Source organism: Rhea americana, unplaced genomic scaffold, assembly GCF_003343005.1.
Source record: "Rhea americana isolate MKP2758 unplaced genomic scaffold, rheAme1 scaffold_131, whole genome shotgun sequence".
NCBI classification, from domain to species: Eukaryota; Metazoa; Chordata; class Aves; order Rheiformes; family Rheidae; genus Rhea; species Rhea americana.
The window spans coordinates 2,447,216-2,467,866 of NW_028185384.1; the positions used below are offsets into that span (position 1 = coordinate 2,447,216).

The following is a 20,651-nucleotide window of genomic DNA, read 5'->3' on the forward strand; positions in this document are numbered from 1 at the left end:
TTGAGCTGCAGAAAGACAGAAAAAACAGAAATGACTTCTGACAACTTCCCCATCTAGAGGGGCTGAAACACCTCATGGGTTACCAGCGGGGGGAAAGGTTAAACTCCCAGGGAGCTCAACTCCCGCAAAGCTTTGCTCATGGCACTGTACAGGCCCAACTAACTACTGAGTGAAGGGCAACCAAAGTGGAAAAGGACAGTGTGCAATGGAGAGGAATTCTGCATTGCCACAGAGTTACCAAATCCAAGTCCCAACCTTGTCCTTAACAAGGAAAACGCACTGCTCAATCTCTTAAAAATTAAAACTGGGGTGATTTATTAATCTTGTTAAGAACTCTGATACAAAGCACAGTAAAAGGCCACAGACCAGTAAATAAAAGGTGGCTTCTTGCCACTTTATAAATGCTGCTACAGTACTACCGGTAAAACAGACTCACTCTCTCACCAGTTCAAACAAGTAGTTCAACTGGCAAATAAAAGTTCCATTCACTTTTCAGTTTAAAAAGTTTAATAAAGCTTTAAGTGTTTGCTGGTTTAAATGCTACCAATTTCCAAAACGGATTCACGATTAAGTGAGATCTAAAGAAAGTTACTAGGTTTGGAAGGCAAGACACTGTTCCTAAGCCAGAGGAAACACTTCTGACTGTATAAGATTGCAAGAGTAGCAGACTGTATTATAGGCCTCAAGTCACTTAAATTTATACAGGTTATTAGCATTATCTGTAAATATACAATATAAACAATTGTACATACATGGCATATAGCTTTGTTCTCAAAACAGTAGACAACTCTTTAGCTTAAGACATCTTTGCCTACCAAAACAAAAAGGCACATCTGAACAAGATGCATGCTAAATACTAGGGATCCTTTCCAATATCTGACACAGGTAGTCCTTGTTTACACTTTGTCAAAGTAATCAAGGCAAACTGAATAATTTGGTATCTTCTTTTAGATTTCAACCTTTTTCTTCGGCAGCAAATCAATGGCAATTAAGACATGGCATTAAAATATCTGAGAAAGTAGCTGTCACTCGCAAACCTCCAAGCTTACACAAAATTAGAAGGCAGGTGGCCAGAGGTTTAAAATCAGTAACACTGTACATCCTCCTATTGTGTAATTATCCCATTGTTTTTTTCTTTTTTTTTAAAAAAAAAGGCCACTAGTGCTCTAATTTGAAAAAAATTCCACAGACGCACCTTTTTGGCTCAGTGCAATAAAATGATGTCAGTTTAAATTCATTTAGTGTAGTTTACAGTGCAAAAGGTATATTTTGTATACTGGCATAACTGTCGGCACTGAGGATGTGAAACAAGGCAATGCTACTGATCACCTGAGGGTAATGCGGTCGGAACAGACACAGACTAGAGTGTGTATAGTCTTATTTTTCCAATTTAAGCTTTTTTTTTTTTTTTTTTGATCAGCAGCACTTTAAGAGCATAATTTGTGAAAGTACTAAAATACACTGCCTTTTTTGAATAAATAAAAAAAAGGAACTTTACAAATACTATTCCAGTGTCAATGACTAATATGGCTAAGGTCATTGAGGAGTTTCTGCATTCTCTAGCAAAGACAGTCTGTGCAAAGGAGGGTGGGAGAGCTCCCTTTTGTAAGTCTTTGGTGGCAGTTTTGGTAACTGAGGGCTAGAATTCTGCCTGGGTGGGACCGGGGGCGCAGGCGGGTGCGCCAGGTTGTTGTGACTCCCGCTGATGACGCAGCAGCGCCGCAGCACCCTCGGAGAGGGCGTGCTGGGAGGAGTGCTGGGAGAGCTGGGGCCGGTGTTGGCCTCCCTGAACCAGTCGGGGTCTCGGTGCAAGCGTCCTGTTGGCGGCGGCTGGAGGCTCAGCGGACAGTTTACGAAGTGCTCCGGAGGCCGCAGYGGTACTGGCGGCGGAGTGTCAGGAAGAGGGTCTCTGGGGGGCGGCGGCGGCGGACTGTGCAGTGGCTGCTCGAAGGGGTTAGTGTAAGCAGGAGCACGAGGCTGTATCTTTGGAGGTGGCGGCTGACGGGGTGGAATCGCTGGAGGATCGTCATCTGATTTTAAACTTCCCTAAAACATATACAGAAAACACGCATTATAAGWAGTGCAAAAAATATTTTAGGTGAAGAGTGTATCTTCTGCCAGATGCAGAATGAAGAGTTAAACAAGCTTTCTGCGTGTTTGAAAATGAGGACAGATGTGGGCTCTAGCAGCCAAATCCACAGACTAGCAGTGCAGGGTACCAGAAATGACTCCTTCACAGCTGGCACCGATGATCTCTGGAGTTTCACAAAATAAGTGTTCTTTCATTCAAGTCCACACATATAAACCAACCCTGCAAAACGTCTGTGGGGGAAATGTTGCTGTACACTGGGTGACTACAACAGATCTGCACATGAAGCCTCATTATACTTCCTCTATTAAGGCTTTGCTGTGAGGGGGAGGTAGGGCAGGATGGAAGGAGCAGCCCTCTACACGAGCTGYTTCCCTGGAGGATTGTCCCCAGGCRGAGAGCTCTGTCCAGCTCGCYATCCCATCTCTGACGGTGACAGGAATCAGCTGTCAAGGGAAGAGCAGAGGAACAGGAGGAACAGTGYGTAGTGATATTCYCCGCTGAGTATTTTCTAATATGCTTCCCTTGACGCGGTCAGAGACGTGACACTGACCTGGCCGTACCTTTGCTCTGAACCGTTATGACTATTATGTTCCTAAGGCAGCTAGCAAAGTTTGCACACTGCATATTTGAAACTTAAGCAAATTGGTGCACTGCATTTCAGAGATACCACACATGCTAACAAAGTCCTGTTTGGCTACATATTAGCTGTTATCAAAATTATTCAATATAGGACAAAAATACCTTAGCATTAGAAGCATCCTGATCCATCTTTTTTCGAGGAGGAAGTGGAGGAGGGTTTTGTGGCTCATCACTTAGTTTAGGAAAGCTACCCCATGAGCTGAAGAAAGACTCTGAAGAAAGAACAAATATTTTATTGCCTCTCTAATATCTGAGAAACATTTCCAAGAATATTTAATGTTCCAAGAATATTAAATCAGAATAGAAGCAACTCAAATAAGCAGATCTTCATACTCAACAGCAACATTAACCATTCGTATCAGCTGTATGAAATTCTCTTCCATTCACTTCTATAACCAGACATACTCCTCACAAAGTATTCTACTCCCAGTATCAGAGAAATGCATCAACAGGAAACGTTAAAGAACAGAAAAACAAATAWAATAGAAATGAACCTCCCGTAAGAAAAATAAACCTAGGGAGCACTAAAGTAGCTTTATTTGAAGATACTAACGCTCACACAGCATTTTACAATGCTTCTAGTCCTTCTTCCCTTTTAAGGAGGAAAAAAATACAAGTTAAAAAAACAAAACCACATCTGACCTATGTTTGTGATTTTATCAAAGCTTTTCTGCTTCTAATAGAAGTGTGCAGTACAGGTCAATAGCAATGTATTAGGCACCTGTGCTCTCCCATTTGAAAATTTAATTCAATTATGAAGAGTATACATGACTGTGTAGTAAGGGAGAAAAAAAGAGAAGCTGAACATAGATACGAATACAAGGTTCCCTTCAACTGTGGCACAAAAAGTACCTCGTTCTTCCCCAGTAATTAAATAATTATTTTCACTAGAAGACTCTGGTTAAGGCTAAATTATCAGGTTGCTTTACTTGTACCATTTGCCAAACAAAATAATCGTCAGGGTAGGACATTCAAAATAGCAGCAAAATCGTGTTACAGCCTTGGGAACAAATCAGACAGTTTACAGACTTCACAGACTACTTTACTGGACACTATCTAAAACCTGTACAAAAATCCAAAAATAAATTTCTATTTAATGGACTCAGCCCACATTTTCAAAGGCAATTTAATTATTTTTTACTTCTCCTGAAACCAGGAAAAGCAGAGTTAAGTGAAACATTAATGGAGTTATACTACTTACTTGACTGTGGCAAACTGACAGGAGCAAAGATGCTATTGTTACCTGTTAAATAAAAAATGAATTAAAAACGTACTTTATATGCTCTGGTACAGTTACAGCTCTTTTGTTTGGCATGTTTGTGAATGACTTCAAAAGATACAAAGATACAGTTTAAGTACTGCTAATATGAATTAAAATTTTCCTATGTAAATTCTTGAATATTTAAAGTTATGCTGAGAATTAATTTTATTGTTATTATTCTCTGTTCTGACACAACCATGTTGTCAATCACTTCCTCTACAGCCTAAATGCACTCCTCACCTGCCATATAAAACTTGTTTGCCACTTGCACCCCCCATCAGACTCAGCCCCTTCGCCACGTATGTAGCCCCCCTCAAAGCAGGGCCAAGACTCTCCCGAGCTGCTCCCAAGACTGAGCAGCTGCTCACAGCTGCAAGCAGAGCTTGGGAGCATATTCCTGCATCCGCATTCGTGACAGTTTTTGATCAAGTCTGCTTTGGTGCAAGTCTCCTGACCATCCCCCACTTCCTACACTTTGGTTCACAGCTCCCTTCCAAGGGAACTAAACCAGAATCGTGAGCGTGCTCAGTCCGCAGGACCACGCTAGAGCTGGTCAGGAGCAAACCCCCTGAGAGATGCCTGGGCCTGGATGGCAGGTCCTCAGCACCATTTCTTTCTGCAGATCTGCCCTACTTGCTGGTGTAGGCACAGCCACTGCATAACARCACCTTGGGGGACATCTGCCGTAACACACTGCCTCAGCACCTTAAGGCAGGTTTCGGGGACAGGTTTAGCTCAGTTGGTTAGAGCATGGTGCCGCTAACGCCAAGGTTGCGGGTTCAGTCCCCCTATGGGCTATGCTGAGGGTTGGACTAGATGATCTCCAGAGGTCCTTTCCAACCTTACCCATTCTATGATAAAGGCAAAAGGAGAGGAAATTCTCTAACTTGTTCTTTAACWACTTAGAGCAGGGGCTTCTAACTGCACAACATGTAACACTGACACATGAAGTTCGTAGTCCATGGTTAAACTTTTCAATATATTTTTTAAGGCTGGCAGACAGACCAACATATTTTGGGAGTCTGAGGTACAGTAACAACAAATATTAAAGCATATTGCATATTTACCGAAAGAACTGTTGAGATCAATGTCTAAAAATACACTGAACTCTGAAGAAGCAGACACTGGTGGAGTAGATGGCGTATTTGGAGAAGTTGGTGCTGAAACCGTTGATTCATGCTCTGCCTCAGTAATTCTACTGAAACTTATCTTACTTGGTTCCTTTTCAAGTGGCAATGGGTGACTTCTCAAAGTGCCAGAGGTGGAGCCATGTCTACCAGTATTGGGCCTTATCCCAGGAGATTTTAAGGGGTACGTTGTTTTTCTAGGCTGCAGAAAGTAAAGCTGGTTAGTACTGTTAACATTTCGGAAAGCAAAATTGCCAAGCCTCTAGAATATATTTTTAAAAAGGCACGTATCAAATACACATTAAACTGTACTACAGCCTTTTCAGCATTGACTTGAGGTATTGTCTGTTGTTACTTACAGAGCAAGAGTTTATTGAAAAATTATGAATGCTTATCCTGCTTAATAAATCATTTTTCCATAGCTATGAAGAATGAAGAGTCAGGCTTCAGATGCATGTCGCTCAGGACAAAATACAGGGAACAGCAAGTCACAGTCTAAGAAGAGAGTTACTTCAAGCGCCCCAACAGGCCTGCAGAACAGCTTTGAGTAGCAGCAGCATAACGCATGCTTATACCATGGAGGATCTCCAGGCCCCTACAYGCATCTGAGACCAAGGAAACACTCAGACGCACCTTATATACGTACTCCTGATTAGTCAGTATGAAATTCTTACACACAGGTAACCGGTGTGAATGAAACAAGCCCAATTAGTCTTCGGAGTAACAAAGCACTGATCAAAGCTGATCTGAAAATGAATCGTGTTCCTGTGCTATAGTGGTGTGTGCGACTCCACCACATTGCGTTACCTGGAACAAGACTTACCTGAAATTCCCATCAGAACATCTAGTTGGGAAAACCTGAACTGTAAAGAATCCATGCTCAGATAACTGACACTGGCAGCATGGATATCTATTTTCAGAAAAAAACTTAGAAATTACTGAAAGCAGCGGTTTTTGCGAGAGTAACTTCTGTAATTTTCTTGCTGTATCTGCAATATTATTTTAGTCGTTCCTCTAACAGAAGAGTGCTAAAATGATTTATAGCTCTCCGAAAAATTAGAGAGCTCTCCAATTACTCAGAAGTACAATTACAATGATATAAAAATCAAATGTTCTAGGGAGCTACATTTCAGCTTAAAAATAATTCCGCTCTTCAATGGCTAATTTAAAAAAACAGAATTGCTACTCATTTAAACTGAATTCTATTTTGCGCTGCAAGATTTTCCCTTGCCAATTCTGTGGACTATTTAAACTTTTGCAACATTGCAAAATATTAGACAAAGGCAAAATGGAAAATATGTTACTTAAAGAAAATGCAATATACTATTACATATACAATTCTTCTTTTCAAAACATTTTATTTACTTTTCATAACAATTTTTAATATTGTGAAATGATGGGATCACATATTCTATCAAATGACTATATAGTAGAACCCAAATTTAAAGTTGAGATTCTGGGAAAAATGTTTGTTCTAAAATAAGCCAAAAGTAGTAGGTTTTTACTAGCTATAAAGACCTGAAATAAAAATATTTTTAAATCAAGTTTTGCTGGCAAATCATCTCAAGATACAGAATTCTGAAGGACGTGTGTATGGGGCTTATTGAGTTAACTACTCTTTCATCGTGGCTGTCAGATTTTTTTTTTTTTTTTTTAACAAGAAAAGACTTACAAATCTAGGTGGTTGCTTGCAGTTTCGTGGTTCAATTTCTAATGACTTGTTGAACAGGTAATCTGTAAACTCTTTTTCTGGTATCTTCCCCATAGGATTAAGATTTTCAAAGAATTTCTAAAATGAGAGAAGTATYAAAGTTTTTTTTTAAATAAGAATATATGCAGTATTTTAATGATATGCTTATAATTTACTGAGTAAACATCTGCCAATTTCTGAAACTCCTTTTTCCCTGGAAAAATACAATAAAACACTGCCTGAAATAAAAAYAAAACAATTCAATGCAAGATATAATCAAATTCAGGATAAGTTTCCTGAGCTGGAAGAAAGACTTCAACTAACCAGCATGTAAAACAAGGCCTTCTGTAAAATATTTGCCCGTATTTACAACTATTCAATCATGTACAGCACAACAGTGTTAAAGGCCAAACAAGAGCACACTGAAGACCCTCTCTGCCTTAGGAAGAYAGCAGTATAGATCTGGAAAGGAGCAGAACACAGCCCACAGTGTAATGGAAGCAAATGTTATGCCAATGTCCTTTTTAGGGGTACTTTGGATRTGATCAGTTCATTAGAAAGAGCAGGAAGAGAGGATGCCGCAGGACAATGACAAGAAGGTTAGAGGCAGGGATGGAGGGAGAAGCTAAGGCCCAAGGCCTGGAAGGAAGGCATGGCTAGGACTGGACTGGCCCCAGGAGCATAGCACAGTATAAAGCTTCCTAAATGCCCGACAGTGCCCACGTTAGCTGTTTGTGCTGCTGCAGCAGCTGGAGTCTCTGGATGGTAAGTTACAACATTTTCTATTTGTTCTTCTTCCAGTGTGAATACTGTCCATCCTCTGAATTTACTGCACTTCCATTCCTAAGACTACTGCAAATCTTCTAAAYCCTTCCAAGATATCCACAACAATTAAAAAGACCATGCAAATAACACTTTACACAACAGTACCATTGCCATTTACTTTTTTATGTAACTATTTTTTGTGGCTGCTGATCGCTGCTGTTCACTGGCTGAGATTTAGAGAACTATCCACAAGGTTTGCTTTCTGGAAAGGCTACAATGAGTTGTACCCAGCCATGCTTCCTGAATGTGTACTTAAAGCTATTCTTTTCAATTACTGTTACCTCCACATACAAAAACCTTCCTTTATCCGGCTCCTTGTTTCACCATCTTCTTTTAAATTATCCGTGATTCTCTAGTCTTTGTCTTACCTAAGTATCCATTCAAGCATCCTTTCTCATTTCTAAAGATAATGCTCATGGACACTGGTTGACAACAACCCCATGTTGGCTTAACTTTGGCCGTGCTGAATGACTGTTCCTATTTGCACTGAACTACACATCCTCYGATTGTTAGTGGTCAGGAGACGTATGTCAGAAACGTCATTACGTAAGGYCTGAAGCACTAAATGCACTGGACACACACGGAGCATTTTAGTCTAGAAGAAATTGATTTTTCTTCAAAATTTATGGGTTTTTTGTTAGTGTATCTCATTCTCGGTGTTCTATTGCCGAAAAATCTCCCAAATACCAGGCTGCACAACAGTGAGGGGATGAAGACGACCAAACACACGGAATCTAAGTAAGCAAATTCCCAGGTCAGGCTACTCCGCTGTCGAGACACGCTTGTGCCTGCTGCCTCCAGTCAGCCACTACTCCCCCTCATCCAGKGGTCACTGGTCTCATAAGATCAGGTCTAGTACGAGAAGAATATTTGACAATCTTTTGTAGCGTGCATTCTTTTCCTTCGCCTACCCCTGAAACAGATATTCAGTCGCTGATTACCCGAATTTCTGGCTCGATCCGTAAACAGTAAGGCTGGTTTTGATACTGCTGAATTTCTCCTGTAATTTCAGCTACTTTTCTCCTCTTACTGAAGTTAATTAATTCTTTCCCTTGTCTTTTAAGGAAGTCAGGATTCCCTTCTTCTGTCTTCAAAATATTTGTTAGATATATTCCTGACAAAAAAAGAAGTGGATTTTAAAGTTTGTATTTCATTCCAAGCCCTGATTTCATTCTTTCTAGTGAATGATAACAATTCTGAGCATAAGCAGACCATTTCCTTTAATGCTCCAACAGTTTATTGGCAAGAACAAATGAGGCCTGCATTTTCATAGGAACAGTATATTATTGAAATAAGATGTTATCTCCTTAATGTGAGATCCAGAGTTTAATGAAACAGCTTCAAGACACTGTCATAATCAGTTCATCAATCTGGAGACAGTATTAAAGTGAGGTAATGTTAATACCAACATAAATAATACCAGTAATCTGTATAATAAATTAGAAAACAACTTCTGCATCAGACTCAGCTTAAGAAAGGCAGCACACAAGAGTATAGCCAATTCTGGTGTTACTTACCAAAGAAAGGCACACAGGGTGGATTGATTGACTTGAGCTTAGCTAGGTATTTCTTAAAGTGATCTTGACTTAGTTCTACTGCTTCRTCCAAAACTCTCTTTTTTCTTTCTTGAAGTGCCTAAGTTATTGAAGAAAAAAATAGCCATGACAATCTTCTGAACAGCCTGGTTAGCTAAAACAAGATACTTCCATAACTCCCATCTGCAAACTTAGAAACTGAAATTCAGATGTTGAAAGAACCTCTTTTGTAAATGGTTTCCTCTGAACTACAGTATCACATGAAATCAGTCATGTGAATCATGAGGCCACTGTAAACAAACTATTATTCAGTCTATCAACTTACAAACATAATCTTACTCTTTTAATTTAATAAAAAAATAAACATTTAATTTTGAGTTTAACTTAAAAAGCCCTGTATGGTCTTTCAAAGACATAAAAACGCAAAACATCTTATTCATGTTTCCTCTTCCTTTCTAGTCAAGGAAGGCACYGCTGCCAAATCCTGGACATTTCTTTTCCTTAGCAAGTGAAAAATGGAGTCACTGCCTGTGTAGTAAATTCTCTTCCTTCTGTTCATCTGAACTGTTTGGTCACCACTTATTTCAACCTCTGAGAATCTGAATTGTCTGAGACACTTAACTGTGCTTGTGATCAAAGGAAATGCGAGTTTCAGCTACACTGTCTCCCTGCCCTGCTATCCCCACGTTTCTTGTATAGGTAGGAAGTGCTGCTGCTGAAGTGTTCCAGTACCAGGTTCTCAGCCCTTGGGTCCTCCGCCTTCATACCCATAAAATGCTGGACTGAAGCAACAGGTTCATTTCACACAGGCTAATGAACAACAATCAATTGGGCTGAATACTAATAATAAAACATGTGCTAAAAAGCTCCACGTCCCATTACAAACCCTTTGAAATGCCCAGCCATTTTATATTTTTTCTCACAAATAACTTTAAATATTTCACACTTTTCTTTCAAAAAGGCAAGTGCGACATGGATTTCATTTAACAAGGTGCAATGCACAGCTGTGATGCATTTCTGGATTCTGATTAGGTTCTTTCAAGAACAATGCCTAAGACTTACCTCAAATGTGTGATCTAATCTGTATACTGACACAGAGTTCATTGCACTGACTATCTCCAAAACACCATTGAAATTGTTCAGATCTTGAAAAACCTGCAGGATTTCTATAATCCTACTCAGCACAGCCACTCGCTCTTCAAAGTTCTCTGTTTCCACAATGCACCTAATCAAAAGACATAATTTGAGAAATACTGATAAGTAAAATTTGACATTTTGCTAGCTACTTCTTGTCTGGTGCATAATCATCTCAAGATTCAAGGCAAGAGAATTCAAATAGCAGAAAAACATTTCTCTGTGAATTTCAACAGGAGTTAATGTCACTACACCAGTAACACCTATACTTACTTTTCAAACCAGAGAGTAAGATTTGTAGTATGACGAATCATTTTCAATAGATTTGGGGAGTTAATTTCCTTATCCTCTTTAGTCCACACACTACCAACAAGTTCAGAAGGCTGTACTGCCCTGTTAATGACAAAGCAAGATGCAAAAGAATGTTCAATACACATAATCATATGTTCCATGCCTCTGTCAAAGATTTTCTTCCCTTAACCATGACTTGACATTTCATAAACAAGACTCAATACAACCTACTGCAAAACATCTACTTAGAATTATTTTTAGACTGATATTTGAAAACAAAAGAAAATCTATCTGTATCCTAACTGAAATTAACGTTTTTGAGCAAGTATTTTCAGGTAAGAAAACTGCAAAGCAGGAAGTTCAATCTCCTGAAAACGGAAGAAAAAGATCTTAAAAGATATTTTTGAAATATGAAGTTGAAGCACATAAAGCAGCCTGCTGGAAAGGTAGCCTATTTCAGCAGCAAACTTGCTGTCACTGAAGCATGAAAGGACACTTCATCTGGGAGTTTTACAAGACCTTAAAGAATTTCCACCCAGCACAATGAAGAAGCCATCATACCCTCTGTTCTCACACCAAGGCTAGCTCAATTTAAATTATCACAGGTTAACAACAGAACTAGGAGACAGGAGAGAACTTAAGCACCAGAACAAAAAACTCTTCAGAACTAGATCAGAGTTCCCTGAAACACCCACTGCTACAGATGCTGACGTCTCCAAAATCCGTTATTGCTAGCTACGCTAATCACTGAAAAGCAGGATGGACACGTTACTGCGTTTAACAGCTGGATCTTTACTATGCAGCTATAAAGAAATGGGTGATTTGGATGAAAATGGGTTATTTCTTACTAATACAACCCTAAGTTTGCTTTTAGTGTGCAGACAATACAAGTTACTATCATCTATGTATTTTAGTGTTCAAATTTCCTGGCCTTATTCAGTAATATTGGCAGAAGCCTGATATGGAGATGAAAGCAACATTTTTTTTCTTTTTTGCCTTGCATAGCTTAGTATCAAACAGATGGCAAGGAAACCTCTTTCCTCTCCTTTCTGAGTCAGATGGCAAGGAAACCTCTTTCTTCTCCTTTCTGAGAGTCAAGGGGACGTACTTCCAACTGATTATATGAATTAGGATTTTTTTCATGCTCAAAGAGTCTAAAAAAGATGTATGTTAGCTCAACACCTACCTATAAAGATCAGACTCAAGAAGCGTTAGCTGTCGAGCAATTTCTATTGGATGAAGTGTCATGAGGTCCAGTGTCTCACTGTGCCCAACGCGCCAGATGTGCCACTCGATTGGGGGAGGTGGGCTCTCAAAGGTAATGTTATGACTAATTCCATTTGCTTGAGCTTTCTTTCTCTTGATGATTTTAGCAATTGATTCCACCCACTTCTTCATGGATTTTCCTGCAAAAGAGAATACCAAAAAAAAAAAAAAAAAAAAAAAGAATCATAACATCACTTTATTTGATTTCTGGCAACTAAATTAATGAAATCAGATAAGCCCTTTTTCAAAATTCTGAATTCTAAAATCCATGGACATATTATAGCATTAATATGGGGGAAGGAAAAGAAAGCAAATCTGTAGATGAACCCATAATATTGCATTTCTGTATGCAAATCAATTAGGTTTGGAGTTCCCTATTTGTTACTTAGGGACACTTGCACCAGCACCAGTTTGCAAATACATATACGTGAGAACCCATTTCTGGGCACCCAGTTGTGTTTAACAGCACCTAYAGGCAGTTTTGGTGGGACAAAAGCGACCCTGTGTATATGCTGTATTTTACTTTTTCCCTCAACTGCAACCATCTCCAATAGTTTGGTCCTACCAAGGAGTTAAAAAAGACAAGCTTTAAGTGAAAACTTTGCAACATGTTGTACTAGTGCACAGCAGAGCAAAATGATTAGAGAGATACGTATTTACAGTATCACTTCAACATTTACAATACACAACAGAGTGGACAAGATGGGAAGTAGTACCTTCAGCAGCTCAAGGCAAATACCTTTTTAAGAGACTAACCAAAACTGAATCGTTCCTCTCTGGTCAGCAATATTTAACAGAGACCTCTGCAAAAGATAAACTACTGTTCTCTGACTCAGAATTGCATTGCTGAACGGAGAGTTGGCTATCTGAAAAGGGATGTCTAGCATTGCCAAGATAACGAGGAAAAATTAAGCTGCCAACAAAGCTGCCCTCCACAGAGCTGCCAGAAGCATCTGCTAGCTCATGAGGGACTACTCCAGAGGAAGCGGTACCAAATGGGTCTTGTCTCCTCACCTAGAAGCACAATGATTTTCAGCTAGAACTTTCAGTAAATGGGAAAGAAGTGAGATGGAAAAACTAGCCTCAGCAGCCAGAAGGAATTCTCTTGGAATCCAGAGCAGGGAGGAGGAAGATGACATGCTCAGTCCTAACAAGGCTATGGTTGTCTCAGGCAAGGATGAACATTACTGSCCAGAACTAAATATGCTTAACGCTACTCTAGGTCAAAGCTCACTCATGTAAATGGGACTCTCAAATAGCTTAATTTAATTTAAAATTATTCATTAAAATTACTCATACGTGTAAAGATATTCTCACACCTAATATCTRTCAGGATTAGACCAGCAGGCTGTGTCAAAATATTGAAGAACAATATAGAGGACTACCAATTACCGTACCTCTTACACTTGAAATAAACGTCTCCAATCTCTCTAGCAACTCCAGATCTCTTTCAAAATCGTAAAAATGGTGYTCTACCCAGTGACGAAAAACATTTAATATTCTGAGAAAGGAGAGAAAAGATAAAAATTATATTTTGTTTTTAAGAACCTCCAAGCTCATCCCATGTAAAGACTGAATGAAGCACAATTCTACAAAAGCCAAGCTATGGATTTGTGTAATTGAGGACTATCAAAATACATGAGGAAGACGAGGCAGAACTAAGACTAAGCATAYGCCAATTACCAGAGAAGTCCCCAAGGTTCAGAACCTAATTTTCCAATCTTGGTGTATATATTTAGTTTACTTTTCCTTTTCAATTTAAATAAAGAGTGCTAGTGTTGAGTTGGTTTCAGAAGAGGGAAAAAAACATCAAAACCAGATAAAAGTATTTCTAGCACAATTAGAAATTAATGCAAGTTTCTGATATACTTTTTGACTATAAGCCTAATTAAGCTTTACCATTTCAGCTTAGAAGCTGTTGCAAGCATATCACCCTTCTTTTAYATCTTTTTATTTATACAAACGGTAGTAAAAGATCCAGTGCTTCCTTTACGGACAACACTATAAACTCTCTCATGATTTTTTCTACGCTTTCTTAAACAGCCCACTAATAAATTAGCATCTAGAACTAAACTACAATTGCCCTTGCATGTTCAACTCTTAAGATGAAGTAAAAATACAAAACCTGTTTTGCCTCTTCTTTAGGCAGACAAGCTGAGCTCCTACCTCAGACCTTTACTTACTGGGCTGCATCATACCTCCTTACCTGAACCATGAGCTAAAGTCTCCTACAACTGATTTTCTCTGGGCCACTCCAAAAGAAGGGGCAAGGATGATGAGTTTAACAGAGAGGTTGCAGTCTGACTTGCACAAGGAGACAGCTGCAGCGAGATTTGGCTACTCCTGCCCTATTGCCTCTGCAGGAGCAGCTCTGCTGTTTGCAAAGYGCTGCTGAACTCTCACTACTCGCAGCTTGTGATACTAAGGTAAACCAATGCTAACTTGACTTTCCTTTAGATATCAGACTACTGTTTGCAGCGGTTCAGCCTTGTGCGGGGACGGACGGGATGGGACACAAGAATCTCTGAGAGGGACAGAGCAGACAATCAGTTTTTATCTGCCAGGTTTTGCAAGTCAGAGCACTAGAGAAGCTGGCTCGTTTAGCTTAGTCAAATGAAGGGATTTGTATGTTCTCTGTGAATACATTGAGGAATTAAGCACTGGGAAGAGGAGAACTATTTAAGTTAAAGAATAATGTTTATTCCTTGAAAAAATGGCTACTCAGACCATTTAGGCTGGAAATTAATGACAGCTTCCAACTGTCAAAGGAGTGATGTTTTGGAACAAGTTCCCAGTAACAGTAACCCAGACGCTTATCTAATCAGTCTTTGCCTTTGAGTTGTCATGGTAGGAATACTGAAAAAGCAAGAAAGACTGCCTGGTTTGGCTGACTGCATTTCTAGCTTAACATCTCTTCTTTCTCATGCCCTCACATACTTTTAATCTAGCCAAAATGTTACAGTTTCCACGTCTGTGCACTGCACAGCATGTCTGCAGTGTTTTCTGTAAGGTATGGAATAAGCAGTGGAGAGGAAAGAAGGAAGGAAGGAAGGAGCATCTACACGTTCCCCACCTTCTTCTCAAATCACAGCTCTCTTGGAAGTAGAGGTCAATGCTACTAACAATAATGGCATTTGCAAAGTGAATATACAAGCTAAGAGCTTTAATTCACTTTTTTTAAGAACTAGAATACAGTTGAGTGTTTCAAGATAMTAGAAACATGTAATGCCTTCTAAATACAAGAGTAACTATAAATCACAAAAGTGTTAAGTAGCAACTTTCAACATCTCCCATCAAGCAGGCACCTGTAAGGATACTCAGCTCATCAACCATGCCATAAATTAGATTGCCAAAGACTAGCTAGCAAGATGAAAGATGTCTTAATCTCTCTCTCAAAAACAAAAGAACAAAAAAACAAAAAAACACAAATCCTTGAAACTTTGGAATGGGGCACAGGATTCAAACATTTCAAACATAACATACGAAGACTAATTAATGTGCTAAACTGATTCTGGAAATTAGTAGCAGAAACACGGTTAACTGCTGCCTCAGGCTTTTCTACAGGTTACAGTCCCTGGTAACTGATTCTGTCCTCTGTCCTGCTCAGCTGCAGCAGTCAGCAGGGCTGCAGGGAGTTATACTTGTACCATGCTGAGGTCCATTGTGAGAAGGTCCCCAAGCAACTCCAAACCTACCTAGCAGAGGAGGTTATAAAAAATAGCAACAAAAGCAATATAATAATGTATATATGGCAGTACTCTTGAGCCAGTTATGTCAGGAAAGCCCATTCTGTACGAGTTTGTACAAATGGACTCTGTAGGCACCGGCATGTGTGGCTGGAGAAGGAGCTACCAGAAAATAGCTGAGCCAGGCAAAGTATGTGCTAAGAGGCAGTGTGTGAAAGTCTCCCCAGAACTGATAAGCCCTGGAGACTAGGGGTCCTTTTGAATCGACAGGAACTGATAAATGCAGAACACCAAGAGCCTGCCRAATCTGTACAAGGCCAAGAGCACACACTGGTATCAAACTTACATTAACGTTGTGCAACTTGGATCATATCCAAGAAGGTGATGGCTGCTATCTGCTGACAACTACAGCATTATACACATACAGGATTACATGTAGGATATATACAGGATAAACTGCAGGATTAAATATGTATACATTTATATTTTTATATATTTATGAATAGTTATATATTTCCACACACAAACATGCGCCTGATGGAAAAAGGGACCCCCAAAGGACTTTCTGAACATCTGTCTAGAAGACACTGGCATGTCAGTATAACTCTCCTCTTCTGAACAAACTGCTGTTGCTCCAAACTGGTAATTGTGAAYGATTATGTGTGGTGAGGGAATCACTGAAGGTACTCTACATACACTGGCAGTTATCTGCCATTATATTATTATTAGCATCAAGCTGTCATTAACARCCTCACTAATAAAAGCTGTTCTAATAAATATTTGGCTGTGATCTGTGTCTCTTCGTGACTCAATCCCCTGTCAGGGCAATTCACAACAATTAGCTTCATTCATGCTAGAGACGCTGAATTGTTCTCCAAGTTAGCTTGGTCAGCAAAACCTTGAAGATTCACTGCAGCCTGTTCAACGCGCGGCCTAGACAAGAGTCTCCCTGTCTGTGTGCAAATACATCAACAGTAAAATACCAGCAAGACTGAAAAAATGGGAACAGAGAAACTRTCTTCTTAGGGCCTATTAACAAGAAATCCATTCAAAATGCAGTCAGAAATACTTTCAGCTGAACATCTCTCACCCACACCCACTTTACATAGCAGCCATACAGCGTTCTTGCTGGTAGTGGTGATCACAGCCGCAAGCAGTAGAGAACAACAACGGAAATCAGTGTGACTAATCAGAACATGGTTTGGGATATTAGCCTGGCTGCAAACAATGATAAATCCCTACTYGACAGGACAGCAGTCTCCAAAAGAGATTACTGTCTCCAGGAACGGAATATAATCACTGGGCTAAAATCTGGCTCTAACAGAACAAATTTAAAAGCAGATAAACCTGAGTTGTACTGGCTGGACATATTCCTTGCGAAATCGCTTAAGGTCCGCGCTGATAGGCTGCTCCCCTTTCTCGATTGCCAGCCTGTCTGCTTCAGTAGGCTCAGGCTCTGGGATTTCAAATCTATGAAGAGAAGCACCAATAAAACTGGTGGTAATTAAGATAAAACGCAAACTCTTCATGTAAGACATGGAGAGCAATTACACTTTAAAAATTCAGTGCAGTGAAACCAAAGCACTCATCTAACATTCAGTCTGCCTAGAATGCCCTTCCTCCCCTGACTATGAAGTATAAACACATCTAGCTCTCATTCAGATAATTCGCTAGTTCTCTGTTCATCACAAGATGTCTAGACTAGGATATAAGATTTTCAGCTATCTGCCAGCTTGATTAAGTGAAGATTAGAAGAAAGYCCAAGAGCTGCTTTATCATGCTATATTAAAATGTTGTTTACATTAAGAGTCTGTGTCAATTAAACAAACTGCTTATAATATTTTAGTTCTCATTTGCATCAATAACAAGGCATACTTAGATAAGCTATCTTGATCAAATTCAAGCAGTTCAAAAGATTACCACCTTCCAGCTGCGGCATACTGAGTATTCTAGCTGATACTTAATTCAGGTAAATAATTTAACAACTTGGAAAAGAAGCAGCTTATATTAAAAACTACTATCGCTATCCCTTTCTAAAACATTACCATTTCATGAACTTCATCATTTTTCATGTTTGCTAAAATACSTATCACATGGCACTGAGAACTTCAGCAGAAAAACAGCAGGTAAGTGAACACAAAACCCTTCAGTGTCTTCTTAAAAGCTGACTGCTGCTTACCTTTCAATCAGTAAACTCAGCAATTCCTGGGGCTTGCAAAAGGAGCGGTATGTGGTGAGGAAAGTACGTACAAAATTAGGATCTGTAAAGATAAGAGTAAGAAAATGACAGAGTTATTTTTTTATTTAATTTCAAACATCAAAAAAGTATGCTCCCAAGAAAAACAGAAGTTTAAAGTGCTGGAAACATATTAATGTTACTGTAATTTAGAAAATACCAGAATTAATACTGCCTGTGAAATTTCCACATAGACCTCCAGTGCATTTCACTGGAGAAGCATTTAACCTCACACACTATTTTCTCTCAAAAACTGTCTCGCAGTCCTGGTACACAGAATGGCCTAAGCTCGCTGAATAAATTCTGTGCTTTAATAAAGATATGAAAAACATAGTAGAGCTAAGCTATCCACTATCTTGACATTAAAAACACCTACATCGCTCTGATAAAAATATCTTACCTGTTCTTAAAATCCTTGGGCAGAGAGACTGCACGCCTCCCCCGGCCACATCAGCGCAGCGCTCAGCACCCTGCCGCAGAGCAGCGGGGAGCGAAGGCCCCACGCTGCGCGGAGGCCTTATACACCGGCAGTGGTTCAGTAAGGCTCCTCTCCAGCTGCCGCCGCGCCTCTGCCGCAGTAGGTGCGCTAAACGTGAGATGCCTCCCGGCCAGCTACCGAACTCCCAGTGCAGCCCAAATCCACCTTCCCCAGCAGCTTGTGCTGGTGCGTTAGAATTGGGCAGCTGAGGCCCAGACACATTTTCTTTGACCAGCTCTGCTATATTAGAAGTATGCATCAATTCTGGATACTTGTGATTTTATTTCTCAGAGGCATGAGGTATACTTTATATCACCCCCTTACACATTTGAAGCAGAGCTTCTAGAGCCGTCATCCGCAACAGCACTCCTCTAAATCAACCCCTGCTGTACTGAGCTCAGCACGCAGGAGGAAGAACAGATAATTTAGTGGCTGCCTGCTAAAAACCTCTCATCAATCAGCAAAGTTTTGCTGATCTGACCAGCAAAACAAGGAGCGAATCCACTCCTCTAACTCAGCACTTGGCTGCTGCAAACCTAAACATTTCCTCTCTTGCTCTACAGTCCCCTGCCTTATTTGAAACCTACCTATGCAAAAAATTACAGCCTCCCTAAATGCAGTCTTGACTCATCTCCAAAGCACAATCTGTCTCGGACACTGAATAAAGTGGCACAGTATATAAACACCATTTGATCATGTAATTAGAGACTACAGATGGATCTGCCTAAAAAAAAATTACTAAGTACTTAACTTTTAATTAAAACATAGTTCCACCATTTCCAATTCTGTTCCCTTATTTTTTTTTAATTCTGCTTTTTAGTACAGAGCTTCTTATATTGTGAATAAGCAAGCTGATAAACAAACCACTTTACTTTCAGCCAAGACAGGTCACCACTTCGTCCCAAACTTGGTATCACTGCAGCAGACCCCCACACAAGGCTCACAGTGACAGTAAGCTGCTGCTCCGAGGGGCACCCAGCAGCACCCAAAGCTGTCCAGGAGCAAATAAATGCCAAGATGCAGGAAAAGCAGCCTGGAGAAGGGCAGGTATCTCCAGCAGTTACAAATACTAGCATGATACCAAGCCAGATCCTTTTGAGCTTCCACTCCCTTTATCTTACCCTACTCCAACCCCCCCGATAGTCACACAACATCTCGACACATGCTTTGGGCTCTTCTCTCAAACCTCCCCTCCCCTTCACTCCAGCCCGAGTTTTGCAACTGCTGTATTTTATGGCAGCAACTCATAGTCCTGTTCCTGTTCATGAGACTTTGTTCAAGAGACTCTTCAATATTCAGTGTGTGATACTTCTCTATATATGTGCACCTCCAATATGGACCTCTTAAGCAAAACATGAAGATTTAAAATTAAACATATATATTAGGTCAAAAATGTGGATTCTGGCTTGTTGGGATTTTGTTTTTTCCGTTCTGCACAGTCAGCTTACATCAGCAGTCTTCAACATGGGGGCASTGAGTTTCTTCTAAGTAGCATACAGAAGATCAAGTAAAAGACATCTTTTAAGCAGGCTTAAATTCCCTGTAAAGCACTGCTCGATATCTTATGGGATCCACAGAGAGGAACATGCTTGCAAAACAGAAATAACTGTCCTCTCATTCTGTGATAACGCTGCTGAGTTTGCACCACAGCATGGGCCTCTTCTGCCTGTGTCACACTGCAAACACACCTACACTCTTCAGGATTCTGAAGACATTTTTAAAATAGATCTTCCTTTCCCCTGGAACATGCAGCTACTATCTCTGCTCGGCAGGCAGGATCTGCAATTCTTTTAAAATGGGCATGGCTACTCTGCTCTCCAATCTGCGTAGCTTCCTCCATGTTATTTTTTAAAGTATTTATTTTTGTAAATGATAGTCTCAAGAAAATAGAAAATACAAGCAATGTGTTACTAAGAGTGGCTCATGGGTTAATTCCAGAAATTAACAACTCTGCATTTGCTGCCTCCACTGGTATCCCCCTTACCAACTGACCAAATTCTGTGACAGTGAGAGAGGTCATTCTGAGGATGAGGAAGAAAGTCTGCTTCAAATAAAGCTAACATTACTGCAAACCAACAATAATCAGAACAGTTAAAAATCATGATTTGACCAAATTACAAAGCCCCTCCAAGATCTGCTGAAAGTTCCTCCACGTGCTGTTAGTTACTGCAGGTGGAGTGACAGGATCTGTAAGCTGTGGCGCTGAACGCCGTGTTTGGAATAAGCACATACAAACCTAAGAGGTAATGCTTTCACGGCAGATTCCCAAAGCTAAAATGGCAAGTACTTGTGCTAAACAACTCCTGAAATTACATGATCAGAACTAAGACTCAAAAACACAGGTTCAATCAGAAAAACGTCGTAAATTCACAAACCACAGAAAGCCATCAC

At 40.0% G+C, this 20,651-nt stretch overlaps 1 protein-coding gene across 1 annotated transcript in view; it reads right to left on the bottom strand.

The window, feature by feature from the left end:
- Positions 1-291: 291 nt before the first annotated feature.
- SOS2 (SOS Ras/Rho guanine nucleotide exchange factor 2) overlaps positions 292-20,651 on the bottom strand; it is a 56,229-nt gene continuing 35,869 nt past the window's right edge. Inside the window, exons 11-23 of the mRNA XM_085297867.1 lie at positions 17,726-17,807; positions 16,894-17,016; positions 13,258-13,361; positions 11,781-12,000; positions 10,577-10,696; positions 10,232-10,394; positions 9,152-9,269; positions 8,576-8,748; positions 6,792-6,908; positions 5,060-5,321; positions 3,933-3,974; positions 2,834-2,943; positions 292-2,046 (exon numbers count right to left, since the gene is read on the bottom strand). Of these exons, the coding sequence (XP_085153993.1) occupies positions 1,537-2,046; positions 2,834-2,943; positions 3,933-3,974; positions 5,060-5,321; positions 6,792-6,908; positions 8,576-8,748; positions 9,152-9,269; positions 10,232-10,394; positions 10,577-10,696; positions 11,781-12,000; positions 13,258-13,361; positions 16,894-17,016; positions 17,726-17,807 (2,144 nt within the window). The 3' untranslated portion in view covers positions 292-1,536. The remainder of the gene's footprint in view (positions 2,047-2,833; positions 2,944-3,932; positions 3,975-5,059; positions 5,322-6,791; positions 6,909-8,575; positions 8,749-9,151; positions 9,270-10,231; positions 10,395-10,576; positions 10,697-11,780; positions 12,001-13,257; positions 13,362-16,893; positions 17,017-17,725; positions 17,808-20,651) is intronic.